This window comes from Abramis brama (assembly GCF_963993115.1).
Source record: "Abramis brama genome assembly, chromosome: 3".
Lineage (NCBI taxonomy): Eukaryota > Metazoa > Chordata > Actinopteri > Cypriniformes > Leuciscidae > Abramis > Abramis brama.
The window spans coordinates 22,269,417-22,282,470 of NC_139965.1; the positions used below are offsets into that span (position 1 = coordinate 22,269,417).

The window sequence follows — 13,054 nt, forward strand, 5'->3', positions numbered from 1 at the left end:
ATATATTTTTAGCACTGGGTCACAGATAATGTGGTGCAACACTCCACTGAGTCTTATCCTTCTCTCTTTCTTTATCTATATCTATCCAATTGTCTCTACTTCTTTCTGTCTGCCTCTTCTTCTTTTTTGTCTTCTTTTTTTTAATTATAGGTTGTCTTAGTGCACACTTGGTATAGCTAAAAGCTAAAAGCTGCCCCTCACGCAGCAGTGCCAAAGCCAGCTCAGCATTGGCACACTGTTATGTGATCAATATGTCATGTGACAGCAGTAATCTATCAAATGTGATACCTGTGGGTTTAAATACAGTATATTAGTTTATAATATACTTTATAATTTATAATATTTTAATACATTTTATACGTTTATTATATACTTAATATATATATATATATATATATATATATATATATATATATATTAATTTTGGGGTTTGATTTATTCAGATAGTCTGGTGATGATAGATAATTGACAAACATATTGGAATTAAAAAAAATCAAAACATGAACCTAACACCTAAAACAGTGGTAAAACTATATGCTCATAAATAAACAATGGTTTTCAGGTAGCGAGTGGAAATGTATCTAATTCCATATACAACAGAGGGGTGTGGCTGACAGGAAAAGAGGGAGGGGCCGTTTACCTCTGCCAGAACTGCAGACGGTGGCTTTCCTCATTCATTTCACTGATGGGTATTTTACAAAACAGAGCGTGGAATGCACACCATCTGTGCTTCTAAACAATATGCAAAGTAGTCTTTCTCTGAAAAAGATGCTAGCCTATTCCTTTCATTCTCCAACATGGTTTTGCTTGAACAAGCTTGGACTCTTTGACATTAAACTCGTGTGTCTCATATCAACAGAGGTGACCGTTACCCCCTGTATAAAATGATGGTATCTTCCTATCTTCCGCAGTCTCCAAAAAATTCCAAACTCCTATCCTGTACCTGGGCGCATTGTGGCTTCGTATGCGCATGCGCTCTGACTCTGAGCCTCCCAGAGTACCTGTACCGTGCTACAGGATGAGGAGACTATGTGGAAATGACATTTATGGTGCAGAACACCATAAATTATAACAATATTACAAGTTACATTTTTTTCTTTTTTAAATTACGATGTTAATTCATGAAATACGCGAAACATAATCAAAAGACAGCTGATTGATTGATGTTTAAATATGTGAATTATACATTGTTTAATAATTAACAAAATCTATTAATAGTAATAACTTAAATTGTCCTAACTACATCTTTGCGCAAGGTGAAACAAAAATGACATTCAAGAAATTGATATTAGGTGCACTTTTAATATCGTCATTAATATGCTTAACGCATAGACTCAAATGGTCTCACCACGCAATAAACCACAAAATAATAAAAAACATACATTTTATTTTTTGTATAGGCTAACGTTACTGTTGAAAATGATTTGTTGAGCCTCAACATGTCATGCAGCGCCGTAGCAATGGCTAACGTTAGACCCAGACAGATGATCGAGACCCAGACAGATGTTAAAACGCAACTCAAAAGACGGTGATTTATGTGATTCGTGCACCCAGTGCTTTAAATAAACGCAGGGTCTACATAAAAGTAAAAGTCTAAATGCTTTAAATCAATGCTTGCCTACGGCGCCGACAAAAACTGATGAAGTAGGCATGGCACCGGGTTCAACAAAGAGGGGCGCAGCGCTTACCTTTCACTATCAGCAGAGAAAAGACCGCTAGAAGCGTCCATGTCGAGAGCTTCTTCCACATGTTAAAAGTCCGAAATGGTATAAAATATTGGCAGTAGATGATTTATGACTGTTTGCCCTTGAGGCCTAACGGGAATTTTAAGAGTAGGTCCTCGGTTAGACCAGGAAAGCCTGCGCGACAGTCTGCAGTGCGAATGAGCGAGAGGAGAGCGAGCACTCAGCACAAGATTCACAGAGCCGTATGGCAAGCCGTTTTAACTTTTATTCATTTCCGGGATATGAATTGTTGATATCAAGAATAACATTTTTGATATCAACAATTACATTTTTTGATATCAAAAATGTAATTCTTGATATCAAAAATGTAATTCTTGATATCAACAATTGAATTCTTGATATCAACAATTTAATTCTTGATATCAAAAATATAATTCTTGATATCAACAATTGAATTCTTGATATCAACAATTGTATTTTCACTAGTGAAATGTCACCATAGGCTGCCATTCAAAATCAATTGTTGATATCAAGAATTGATTTCTTACTAGTAGAAATATAATTGTTGATATCAAGAATTACATTGTTACTAGTAAAAATGGCAATTACTGATATCAATAATTCAATTGTCACTAGTTGAAATGTCTATTCTTGATATCAACAATTTAATTGCTACTAGTAACAATGTTAATTTTTGATATCTGAAAATGTATTTCTGACATCAATATTATTTCAGATATCTAAAATGGCTTTCTTACTAGTAACAATCACATTCATGATATCAGAAATTAACATTGTCACTAGTGAAAATGGAATTATTGATATCAAAAATGAACATTGTTACTAGTAGCAATTCAATTGTTGATATCAAGAATAGACATTTCAACTAGTGACAATTGAATTCTTGATATCAAAAATAAAGGTTTTTACTAGTAAGAATTGTATTTCTGATATGTGTATTCAGAATTTTAACCAGTAAGAAATCAATTTTTGATATCTGTAATAGTTTTGTCGCCCTTTTAACATTTAAAACACATGTAGGATATGAATTCTTGATATCAAGAATTTAATTCTTGATATCAACAATTCAATTCTTGATATCAACAATTAAATTGTTGATATCAACAATTCAATTCTTGATATCAACAATTTAATTCTTGATATCAACAATTCAATTCTTGATATCAACAATATAATTCTTGATATCAAAAATGTAATTGTTGATATCAACAATTTAATTCTTGATATCAAAAATGTAATTGTTGATATCAAGAATTATATTTTCACTAGTGAAATGTCACCATAGGCTGCCATTCAAAATCAATTGTTGATATCAAGAATTGAATTGTTGATATCAAGAATTGAATTGTTGATATCAAGAATTGAATTGTTGATATCAAGAATTTAATTGTTGATATCAAGAATTACATTGTTACTAGTAAAAATGCAAATTCCTGATATCAAGAACTCAATTGTCACTATTTGAAAGGTCTATTCTTGATATCAACAATTGAATTGCTACTAGTAACAATGTTAATTTTTGATATCTGAAAATGTATTTCTGATATCAATATAATTTCAGATCTCTAAAATGGCTTTCTTACTAGTAACAATCACATTCATGATATCAGAAATTAACAGTCACTAGTGAAAATGGAATTATTGATATCAAAAATGAACATTGTTACTAGTAGCAATTCAATTGTTGATATCAAGAATAGACATTTCAACTAGTGACAATTGAATTCTTGATATCAAAAATAAAGGTTTTTACTAGTAAGAATTGTATTTCTGATATGTGAAACTGGAATTTTAACTAGTAAGAAATCAATTCTTGATATCAACAATTGATTTTGAATGGCAGCCTATGGTGACATTTCACTAGTGAAAATACAATTACAGATATCAACAATTATAGTTTTTACTAGTTGAAATTCAGTTGTTGATATCAAGAATTATCATTTTAACTAGTGAAAATGTAAATTCTGATATCAAGAATTAGCATTGTTACTAGTGGAAATGTAATTCCTGATATCAAAAATAGCCATTGTTACTAGTAGAAATCTAATTCCTGATATCAATAAAAATCATTTTAACTAGTGAAAATTTAGTTGTTGATATCAAGAATTCATATCCTGCGAATGATTAAAAGTCAAATCGGCTTGCCTATTGCCATTCCCAGGATATAAATTGTTAATATCAAGAATTATAGTTTTTACTAGTTGAAATTCAATTGTTAATATCAAGAATTATCATTTTAACTAGTGAAAATGTAAATTCTGATATCAAGAATTAGCATTGTTACTAGTTGAAATGTAATTCCTGATGTCAAAAATTGCCATTGTTACTAGTAGAAACATTATTCCTGATATCAAGAATTATAATTTTAACTAGTGAAAATGTAATTGTTGATATCAAGGATTCATATCCTGGAAATGAATAAAAGTTAAAACGGCTTGCCATAGAGCCGCGTGTTGATCACGTTACAGCACCGGCTTTAGGGCGGTTCCTTAAGCTCAGCTCTGCTTTTTACTTAGAGCACGCTGGAATACACTGTTTCAAAACAATAAGCGAACCTACCGATGTTCCTTGTTTTTAGCTTTTTTTAGGCTACTAGTGAACTTTGTGACCGGCTGAATGTAGAATACGCGTGATAAGAATGTGTTTACAGTAATGAAGGGCTGCACGAGGAGATAAGATGACCTTCTCTCGTGCAATTGGCTATTCACTTGGAATGACTGAATTACGATAATTGTGCATCTCTGAATAATTAAATGTCTTGCCCAATTTACTTCAGTTAATAATTTATGTGTTTGTTGGGATGACACATGGATCTCTGGTAGGTTGTAGGCCTATCTGTTTATGTGCACTCAGTAATAGTTTGCTAATAAAGTTTTACCATAAAGAAATTAGTTTCACTTTAAATATATATATATATGTATATATATATATATATATATATATATATATATATATATATATATATATATATATATATATATATTATAAAACAATAGCAATTCAGACGTGGAGCGCCAACAGTTAGTAAACAAACAGTAGGCTATAAAGTAAAAAAACAAAAAAACACACTTCTTGGACAAAAATAAAAGCCAGTTAAAATCCTGCAGATTCTTAAATGTAGAGAGTAATTTCAGATCTATATCTATATTGCTATTACCAGACACTTAGTTTAAAGTTATATTTTGAATTGTTAATTGTGACTATTGTTGTTAGCAGCATATGTAGCCTAATTGTCAGTCACTAACTCAGAATCATATGGTCATTTGCGGGTTTGAGTCTACGAGTTTTTAAACTACCTTTTTAAGTGGTTTTTATGAACCACTATGGTAAAGGAAGGCATTTTTGCATTTACTCTTGAGTTTTGATGTTCTCATTGACTTTTGAAACCTAAGATTATACCAAGTCAACTTCATTAATGAGAGTTGAAATTACTTATGTTATATCTGTGTAGTACAGCAAGTCAATAAAACATAAATGTTATGCAAATTAAAAGAGCCACTGCGACTCATCCAGTGTGTTCATTGTGTAATGCTCACAGAAACAACATCCCATTTAAAATGGGTGCATACTAAGTGGTCTATTAGAGATCATATACAGTACATCACATTTTTCCATGGTTCTCTTGTTTTACATTTACTTAAAATTTACAACATTTTATGCAAACAAGCAATAATTACAAAGCAAACATAGAAATAAAATAAAAAATTTTGTTGGGATTTGAAAGAGTTTAAGGAAGTCGTATCACAATGGAGAACAATCAAAATTTTGGAACAGTCAGAAAAACAGAACGTTTTTTGCCAACCCAATACGTTATCTGTAATAGAATGCTGCAGGGATGAGAAAATTTTGTTGGCCAAAACCCAGAAACAAGTTAGTATTTTTGCTAACAAGTAAATATTATTATTATTATTTTTTATGTTAACAACCTCAAGTTATTTTCATTTTTTTGTATATGATTCATTATATACCCCTGATTTTACATGTCTTGTTAAAGACAGTTACTAACTGTTGTCTAAATGAGATTACTTGGCTGGGACTGTTAAATGTTGAATGTTAAATGAAGACTGAAAATATTATTGGAAGCTTAGCGATGATTAAATTCATGCTACCGTGTTCATATATGTTTAGCTTTTTACTTTTTAATGTATTTAGGCTTCAAAATTCATAAATTGTGTTCATATTTGAAATTTACCATGATGAACAAAACATGTAATAATCATAAACTTTTGTTGATCACAGAGCTTATTTTCTGCAATAATCCAAAAGCCAATGGAAAAATAATACTTGTTTTTTGTCAAGGGAACCAGGGTGATGATATATAGGGTATGATTTTACCCCTAAATACAGCATATTGACACAAAATGATAATTGCAAATCCACCATTCACTGCCTGGAGTCAGAATTAGATTCTGCTGTAAAGCAGCTCTAAAAAGACAATAGTAAACAGTGATTATTCAGTTGAAATCAGTTCAGTGTTGATTAATTTCAGTACATAAATTGTGAAATGTGTTCAATTTTAGCTATAAAGCAGCTCTGCAGACAGCAGTGATGTCATTATCCAGTTAAGTTGAGTTCTCATCCAATAGTGTCAGTGTAGTCAAATCAGTAACATTGCTGAATATATGCCTTAACTAAGCAAGCCAGAGGTGACAGTGGCAAGGAACCCAAACTCCATCAGGTGACAGAAATGAAGAAACAAAACTTGGGAGAAACCAGGTTTAGTAGGGAGGCCAGTTCTACTCTGGCCAACAAACGAACACAGTGTTAACACTGAATACATTTATTATAGTAATGTAGAATAATATAAAACAAAATGTGATTATTACAGGCTGTAAACAGTGCTGGGTAACTGATTAAATCAGGGATGTGATTTTTCCGGATTAATTCGGAATTCCGGATTTTCCGACCTGAAAATGTGACCTACGTGAATCATGCAGATCTGTAAAAAAAAAATCTCACAGCCGTCACCATGGTAACCCGGGACGGAACCACAATCGCCGTCCCCGCGCAACAGGGCCACACCGGGCGGTTTTTTCACGTCAGTTTGGGTGACAAATTCATCTGAAGCCTATTTCATAGCTTAATGTGAGGGACAGAAGTCTATTTACATCAATAAAGTATACGGAAACTCGTTTCCCTCTTCTGCGGCTGTCATTCTCCATTCAGTATTCAAACAGCGCGCGCGCCTCTTCCGGTTACAGCAGGATGCACGGTAAAACTCTCTCCAATATGATATTCACATTATAATGCTTGATCTGTAGAGAAAAGGCTGTGGATTTGCATACAATGACTTTATTTTGTTGGAGTTTGTTGCTGTTTTTAAACGACTCGCTACCGTGTGCCTGTTAGATCACACACACATCACAATGACTATGAATCGGCATCAAACGCACAATAACTGGAATTTAAAACTGTGAAGAAACAAATTATCAATAAACTGTTGGACAGATATACACTAGGATTTGTGCGATCTACATTTCTTCGCTTTGTGCCGTGAACTTTTAAATGCGCACTGTGACTCCATGTTGCTTTGAGCACATCATTCTGCGCCCGCGATGCGCACACGCGCTTTGTGCGCTCTGTTTTAAAGCGTTTCATATTATCATGGTTTCGCGCACTGAAATATTATTAAAAGCCTATATTTTTGTATACCTAGCCTGCACAATACATTTAAAATAAGCATAATTTAATTCTATGTTATTTCTGTGTAGTAGTGTAGGCTATATAAAGAGAGAGGTGGTGATGGAGCAGTGTACAAGACACTTGCTTTTGATTCCCACTGTTACACATCCACCAAATAAGTTGTTATGTGTCATACTCATGACATAATAAGTTGGATGTTGCTCATTAAGCAGTTTAAGTTTGGTTTAAAAAAAAAATGTAAAAAGATATTTAATTTTTTTACATTTAAATAAGTTGTTGTCGTGTCATAAAAAGTTGGATATTGCACATTTAGCAGTATAGGTTTGGTAAAAAGATAATATTTTTTAAAATTCAAATAAGTTATTGTCATTGTTGTTATAATTATTATTACTACTATTATTATAGAATGGTGTTGATGGCGCAGTGGATTAGACACTTGGCTTTGATTTCCACTGCGGGTTGGGGGGGTTCGGGGTCAGTATATTTTCCTGCTTTTTTGTCCTTAGCCAATCACATGCCTGTTAAATGTAATCTGCTTACGTAATCAGATTCCAAACAGTAAGTACTTTAGTAATTAGATTGTTACATTTTAAAATACTCATAATCAGACTACAGTTAATTTTCTATTGATTACTTGTTATTCTCACAATGGCAGTAAATTATTCACAATTCACTGATTCTACTTCTTTGTTATATTTTAAATGTTTCTTTCTATGAAAGTCTACATTCAGAAGGTCTTCCAGGTTTGTGTAATCGCACACACAAACCAGCCACCAGTCATGAGTCGATCACTGAAAACTGAGAGCCACAGCATTTGATCACTGCATTTATAGAAATGCTCCTAACAAACACAATTATTATTATTTTAATTATCACTCAGTGAGTCATTTAGCACTGTATTAGTGTCTCTCAAAGGCTTATGTCTTTCAAGCACATTAAAATGTACAAATTAACGTCATTTCATTTTTACATTCTCAAACTTTTTTTGACAGCTGAACATCTGCCCTAATATATTTACTTGAAGTAAGTTAGGTCAATAATACAATTAAGTCAATAATAATAAAATTAAGTTCCCGGTTCTCTGATGTCAGTAAGATGTTTTTTTATTAAATGTTTTATTTTGATTGATTTCATTTTAAAACTAGATGAGTTTGTCACGGAAGAGTGAGAGAGGACTTAAGCGCAGAACTAGTCTAAACAGTTTGAAAAGCAGGCAGGACAAGAGATGGTGGGAGAGGAGGTGAACACAATCCAACAGAAGGCAAGGAACGAAACACAAAGACCGGCTTGCCTGACTTGACCCACACAACAGGAAACAAAGACAGGAAAAACAAATGACGAAATCCACAACTGAAACAAAGGGCAATAAGTAACAGGTATCACAACACACTCAATTACAAGAGTGTGACCAGGAAGGTGCCGGCTTAGGGAAGCCATAACCAGGAAACATAGAGGGTGGGATGGGAACTTGAGGCACCTTTTTAAACTATTATCTACTATTATTTTAAAGGCACCCTTAGGTACAGGAACCGGCCAAAGTGGTTTGGACTTCCAATTGGGCTTGACAGATTCAGGGGCGATGACTGAACTGGCAGGAAAGGTGAAGGTTTTGGAACTAGGTTCAGAGACAGAGTCTGGGGTGCCCTCTAGGGTAGCAGGATAAGGCTTAAACATTGATTCAGAAATGTCCACAGGGGCTGGAGCCGACACTGCAACTGCTCTCTCTCTCTGCAGCAGACTCGGGAACATCTTCCTCTGAAGCGGGCTCAGGAACTGCTCTCTCAGGAGCAGGCACGGGAACAGCTTCCTCTGAAGTGGGCTCAGGAACTGCTCTCTCAGGAGCAGGCTCGGGAACAGCTTCCTCTGATGCAGGCTCAGGAACTGCTCTCTCAGGAGCAGGCACGGGAACAGCTTCCTCTGAAGTGGGCTCAGGAACTGCTCTCTCAGGAGCAGGCTCAGGAACAGCTTCCTCTGATGCGGGCTCAGGAACTGCTCTCAGGAGCAGGCTCGGGAACAGCTTCCTCTGAAGCGGGCTCAGAAACTGCTCTCTAAGGAGCGGACTTGGGAACAGCTTCCTCTGAAGCGGGCTCAGAAACTGCTCTCACAGGAGCAGGCTCGGGAACACCTTCCTCTGATGCGGGCTCAGGAACTGCTCTCTCAGGAGCAGGCTCGGGAACACCTTCCTCTGATGCGGGCTCAGGAACTGCTCTCACAGGAGCAGGCTCGGGAACAGCTTCCTCTGATGCGGGCTCAGGAACTGCTCTCTCAGGAGCAGGCTCGGGAACAGCTTCCTCTGATGCGGGCTCAGGAACTGCTCTCTCAGGAGCAGGCTCGGGAAAAGCTTCCTCTGATGCGGGCTCAGGAACTGCTCTCTCAGGAGCAGGCTCGGGAACACCTTCCTCTGATGCGGGCTCAGGAACTGCTCTCACAGGAGCAGGCTCGGGAACAGCTTCCTCTGATGCGGGCTCAGGAACTGCTCTCTCAGGAGCAGGCTCGGGAACAGCTTCCTCTGATGCGGGCTCAGGAACTGCTCTCTCAGGAGCAGGCTCGGGAAAAGCTTCCTCTGATGCGGGCTCAGGAACTGCTCTCTCAGGAGCAGGCTCGGGAACAGCTCCCTCTGAAGTGGGCTCAGAAACTGCTCTCACAGGAGCGGGCTTGGGAACACCTTCCTCTGATGCGGGCTCAGGAACTGCTCTCAGGAGCAGGCTCGGAAACAGCTTCCTCTGAAGCGGGCTCAGAAACTGCTCTCTCAGGAGCAGGCACGGGAACAGCTTCCTCTGAAGCGGGCTCAGGAACTGCTCTCTCAGGAGCGGGCTCGGGAACACCTTCCTCTGATGCGGGCTCAGGAACTGCTCTCACAGGAGCGGGCTCGGGAACAGCTTCCTCTGATACGGGCTCAGGAACTGCTCTCTCAGGAGCAAGCTCGGGAACAGCTCCCTCTGAAGCGGGCTCAGAAACTGCTCTCACAGGAGCGGGCTTGGGAACACCTTCCTCTGATGCGGGCTCAGGAACTGCTCTCAGGAGCAGGCTCGGGAACAGCTTCCTCTGAAGCGGGCTCAGAAACTGCTCTCTCAGGAGCAGGCACGGGAACAGCTTCCTCTGAAGCGGGCTCAGGAACTGCTCTCTCAGGAGCGGGCTCGGGAACACCTTCCTCTGATGCGGGCTCAGGAACTGCTCTCACAGGAGCGGGCTGGGGAACAGCTTCCTCTGATACGGGCTCAGGAACTGCTCTCTCAGGAGCAAGCTCGGGAACAGCTTCCTCTGATGCGGACTCAGGAACTGCTCTCTCAGGAGCGGGCTCGGGAACAGCTTCCTCTGAAGCGGGCTCAGGAACTGCTCTCTCAGGAGCGGGCTTGGGAACAGCTTCCTCTGAAGTGGGCTCAGGAACTGCTCTCTCAGGAGCGGACTTGGGAACAGCTTCCACTGAAGCGTGCTCGGGAACTGCTTTCTCAGGAGCGGGCTCTGGAAATTTACTTTCAGGATTTTCACACTCTGTGGCCATGACAGGTTTGGCAGGAACAATTTCTGTGGACATGACAAGACTTACAAGACATTCAGAGAAGACCTCCGCAGCAATGACAACGAGTCACTTGGGAATGGCCTCCGTGGCCACGACAACAGGCTGCTCGGGAATGGCCTCCCTGATCATGACAGGACTGGCTAGTACACCTATATCTGACTTGACAGGAACAGCAAGTGGCTTAGAAGATCATTTCACTGGACTAGAAGCTTCGGGAACCATTGAACTTGGAGCTTGAGAAGGAAGGGAATTGGACTGCACATCACAGGCCTTTCTTTTCCTCCGCTTTCGACGGGTCAATACTGTGTGCTTGACCGTCTCCGTAGTACCTGCAACACTCTCCGCTGACTCTGAGGTGGCTGGAATAGACTGGGGAATTTTCCTTTCTGGAACAGATTGTGCTGAGGTTGGCGGGCGTTAAAGATGTCCTTAAGAGCAGCATCATTATAATCTAGCCCCACAGCCATGGTAAAAAAAAAACTGGGCAAAAGCCCCCACATCCAAGCCCATGATGACGGGCCTGTCTCTCCCGAATGTTAGCAGGTGCCAGGATTCTGATTCTCATTCTGCTGAGTTCAATGTTGGCAAATTTGTTCTGTCATGGAACAGTGAGAGAGGACTCAAGCGCAGAATGAGTTTAAACTGTTTGAGACACACAGCAGGCAGGACAAGAGATGGTGGGAGAGGAGGTGAACACAATCCAACAGAAGGCAAGGAACGAAACACAAAGACTGACTTGACTGACTTGACCCACACAACAGGAAACAACAGAGACAGGAACAACATACGACAAAATCCACAACTGGAACAATGGGCAATAAGTAACAGGTCGCACAACACACTCAGTTACAACAAACTGGCAAAACATGAGGGAAACAGAACACATTATAAAGGGAGCTGAGAGCATGTGGAACAAGTGAGCACACTTAGACAAAGATGGCTGAAGCAACCTCAGTGAGCACACTCAGTGAGCACACTCAGACCAACAAGCACACTCAGACCAACGAGGACTCATCAACGACTAAACAAGAGGGCGTGGTAATTGAAAACAAGGAGGCAGGAACAGAGGAGCACATGGCCAACACAAACAAAGACAGAGCCATGTGCTCAAGCACAACACAAACAAAGACACATTGAACAAACAGAGTTGGCTTGAGAAAGCTAGACCTGAAAGTTTGAAGTTTTAACAGCTTTAAGTTTTAAGTTTACAGGTTTTAAGATTTAAATAGTTTAAAGTTTTAGTTCAGTAATTTTAAAAGTTTGAATTTTTGACAGACAGATATACAGAAAAAAAGATTAAAAATATTAGATAGACAAGGTGTTGTTATGCGATTGCTAATGTATTTGGGGTGGTTGCTAGGATGTTGCTATGTGGTTGCTAAGGTATTTGGGGTGGTTGCTAAGGTGATGCTATGTGGTTGATAGGGTACTCTGGGTGGTTGGTAGGGTGGTGCTATGCGGTTGCTAAGGTACTCTGGGTGGTTGCTAGGGTACTTGGGCTGGTTGCTAGGGTGTTGCTGTGCGGATGCTAGGGTACTTGGGCTGGTTACTAGGGTATTCTGGGTGGTTGCTAGGGTGTTGCTATATGGTTACTAAGATACGCAGGGTGGTTGCTATACGGTTGCTAGGGTATTCGGGTTGGTTGCTTTGTGGTTGCTAAGGTACATACACAGGGTGGTTGCTTTTGGTGTTGCTATGGTATTCTAAGGGGTTGCTAGGCTGTTGCTATGCAGTTGCTAGGGTACTCGGGGTGGTTGCTAGGGTGTTGCTGTACAGTTGCTACGGTACTCAGGGTGGTTGCTAGGGTGTTGCTATGTTGTTGCTAGGGTATTTGGGGTGGTCGCTAGGGTGTTGCTTTGTGGTTGTTAGGGTACTCAGGGTGGTTGCTAGGGTGCTGCTATGCAGTTGCTAGGGTACTTGGATGGTTGATAGGGTGTTGCTATGCTGTTGCTAGTACGTGTCATCACATTGCCAGCATGTTTCAGATAAATAGATAGACAGACAGACAGACAGACAGACAGACAGAGATAGATAGATAGATAGATAGATAGATAGATAGATAGATAGATAGATAGATAGATGGCAGCCTTGATTAAACACAAATCCAAATTTTCAAAACTAAACTCACAAAACCATTGACTCTTCTGGCAAAGTCAAACAATTGCTTCAAAACCATTTCCCCGGC

The 13,054-nt window shown here is 38.9% G+C and overlaps 1 protein-coding gene across 6 annotated transcripts in view; it reads right to left on the reverse strand.

The window, feature by feature from the left end:
- Positions 1 to 1,928, reverse strand: part of cd99l2 (CD99 molecule-like 2) — a 13,565-nt gene extending 11,637 nt beyond the window's left edge. For 3 of the 6 annotated variants that reach the window (XM_084109104.1, XM_084109103.1, XM_084109102.1), the window contains exon 1: positions 1,689 to 1,883. In XM_084109104.1, the coding sequence (XP_083965230.1) occupies positions 1,689 to 1,749 (61 nt within the window). In that variant the 5' untranslated portion in view covers positions 1,750 to 1,883. Of the gene's footprint in view, positions 1 to 1,688 lie in introns of all 6 variants that reach the window. The other 3 variants (XM_084109107.1, XM_084109106.1, XM_084109105.1) reach the window with 2 other exon arrangements.
- Between the last annotated feature and the right edge of the window lie 11,126 nt (positions 1,929 to 13,054).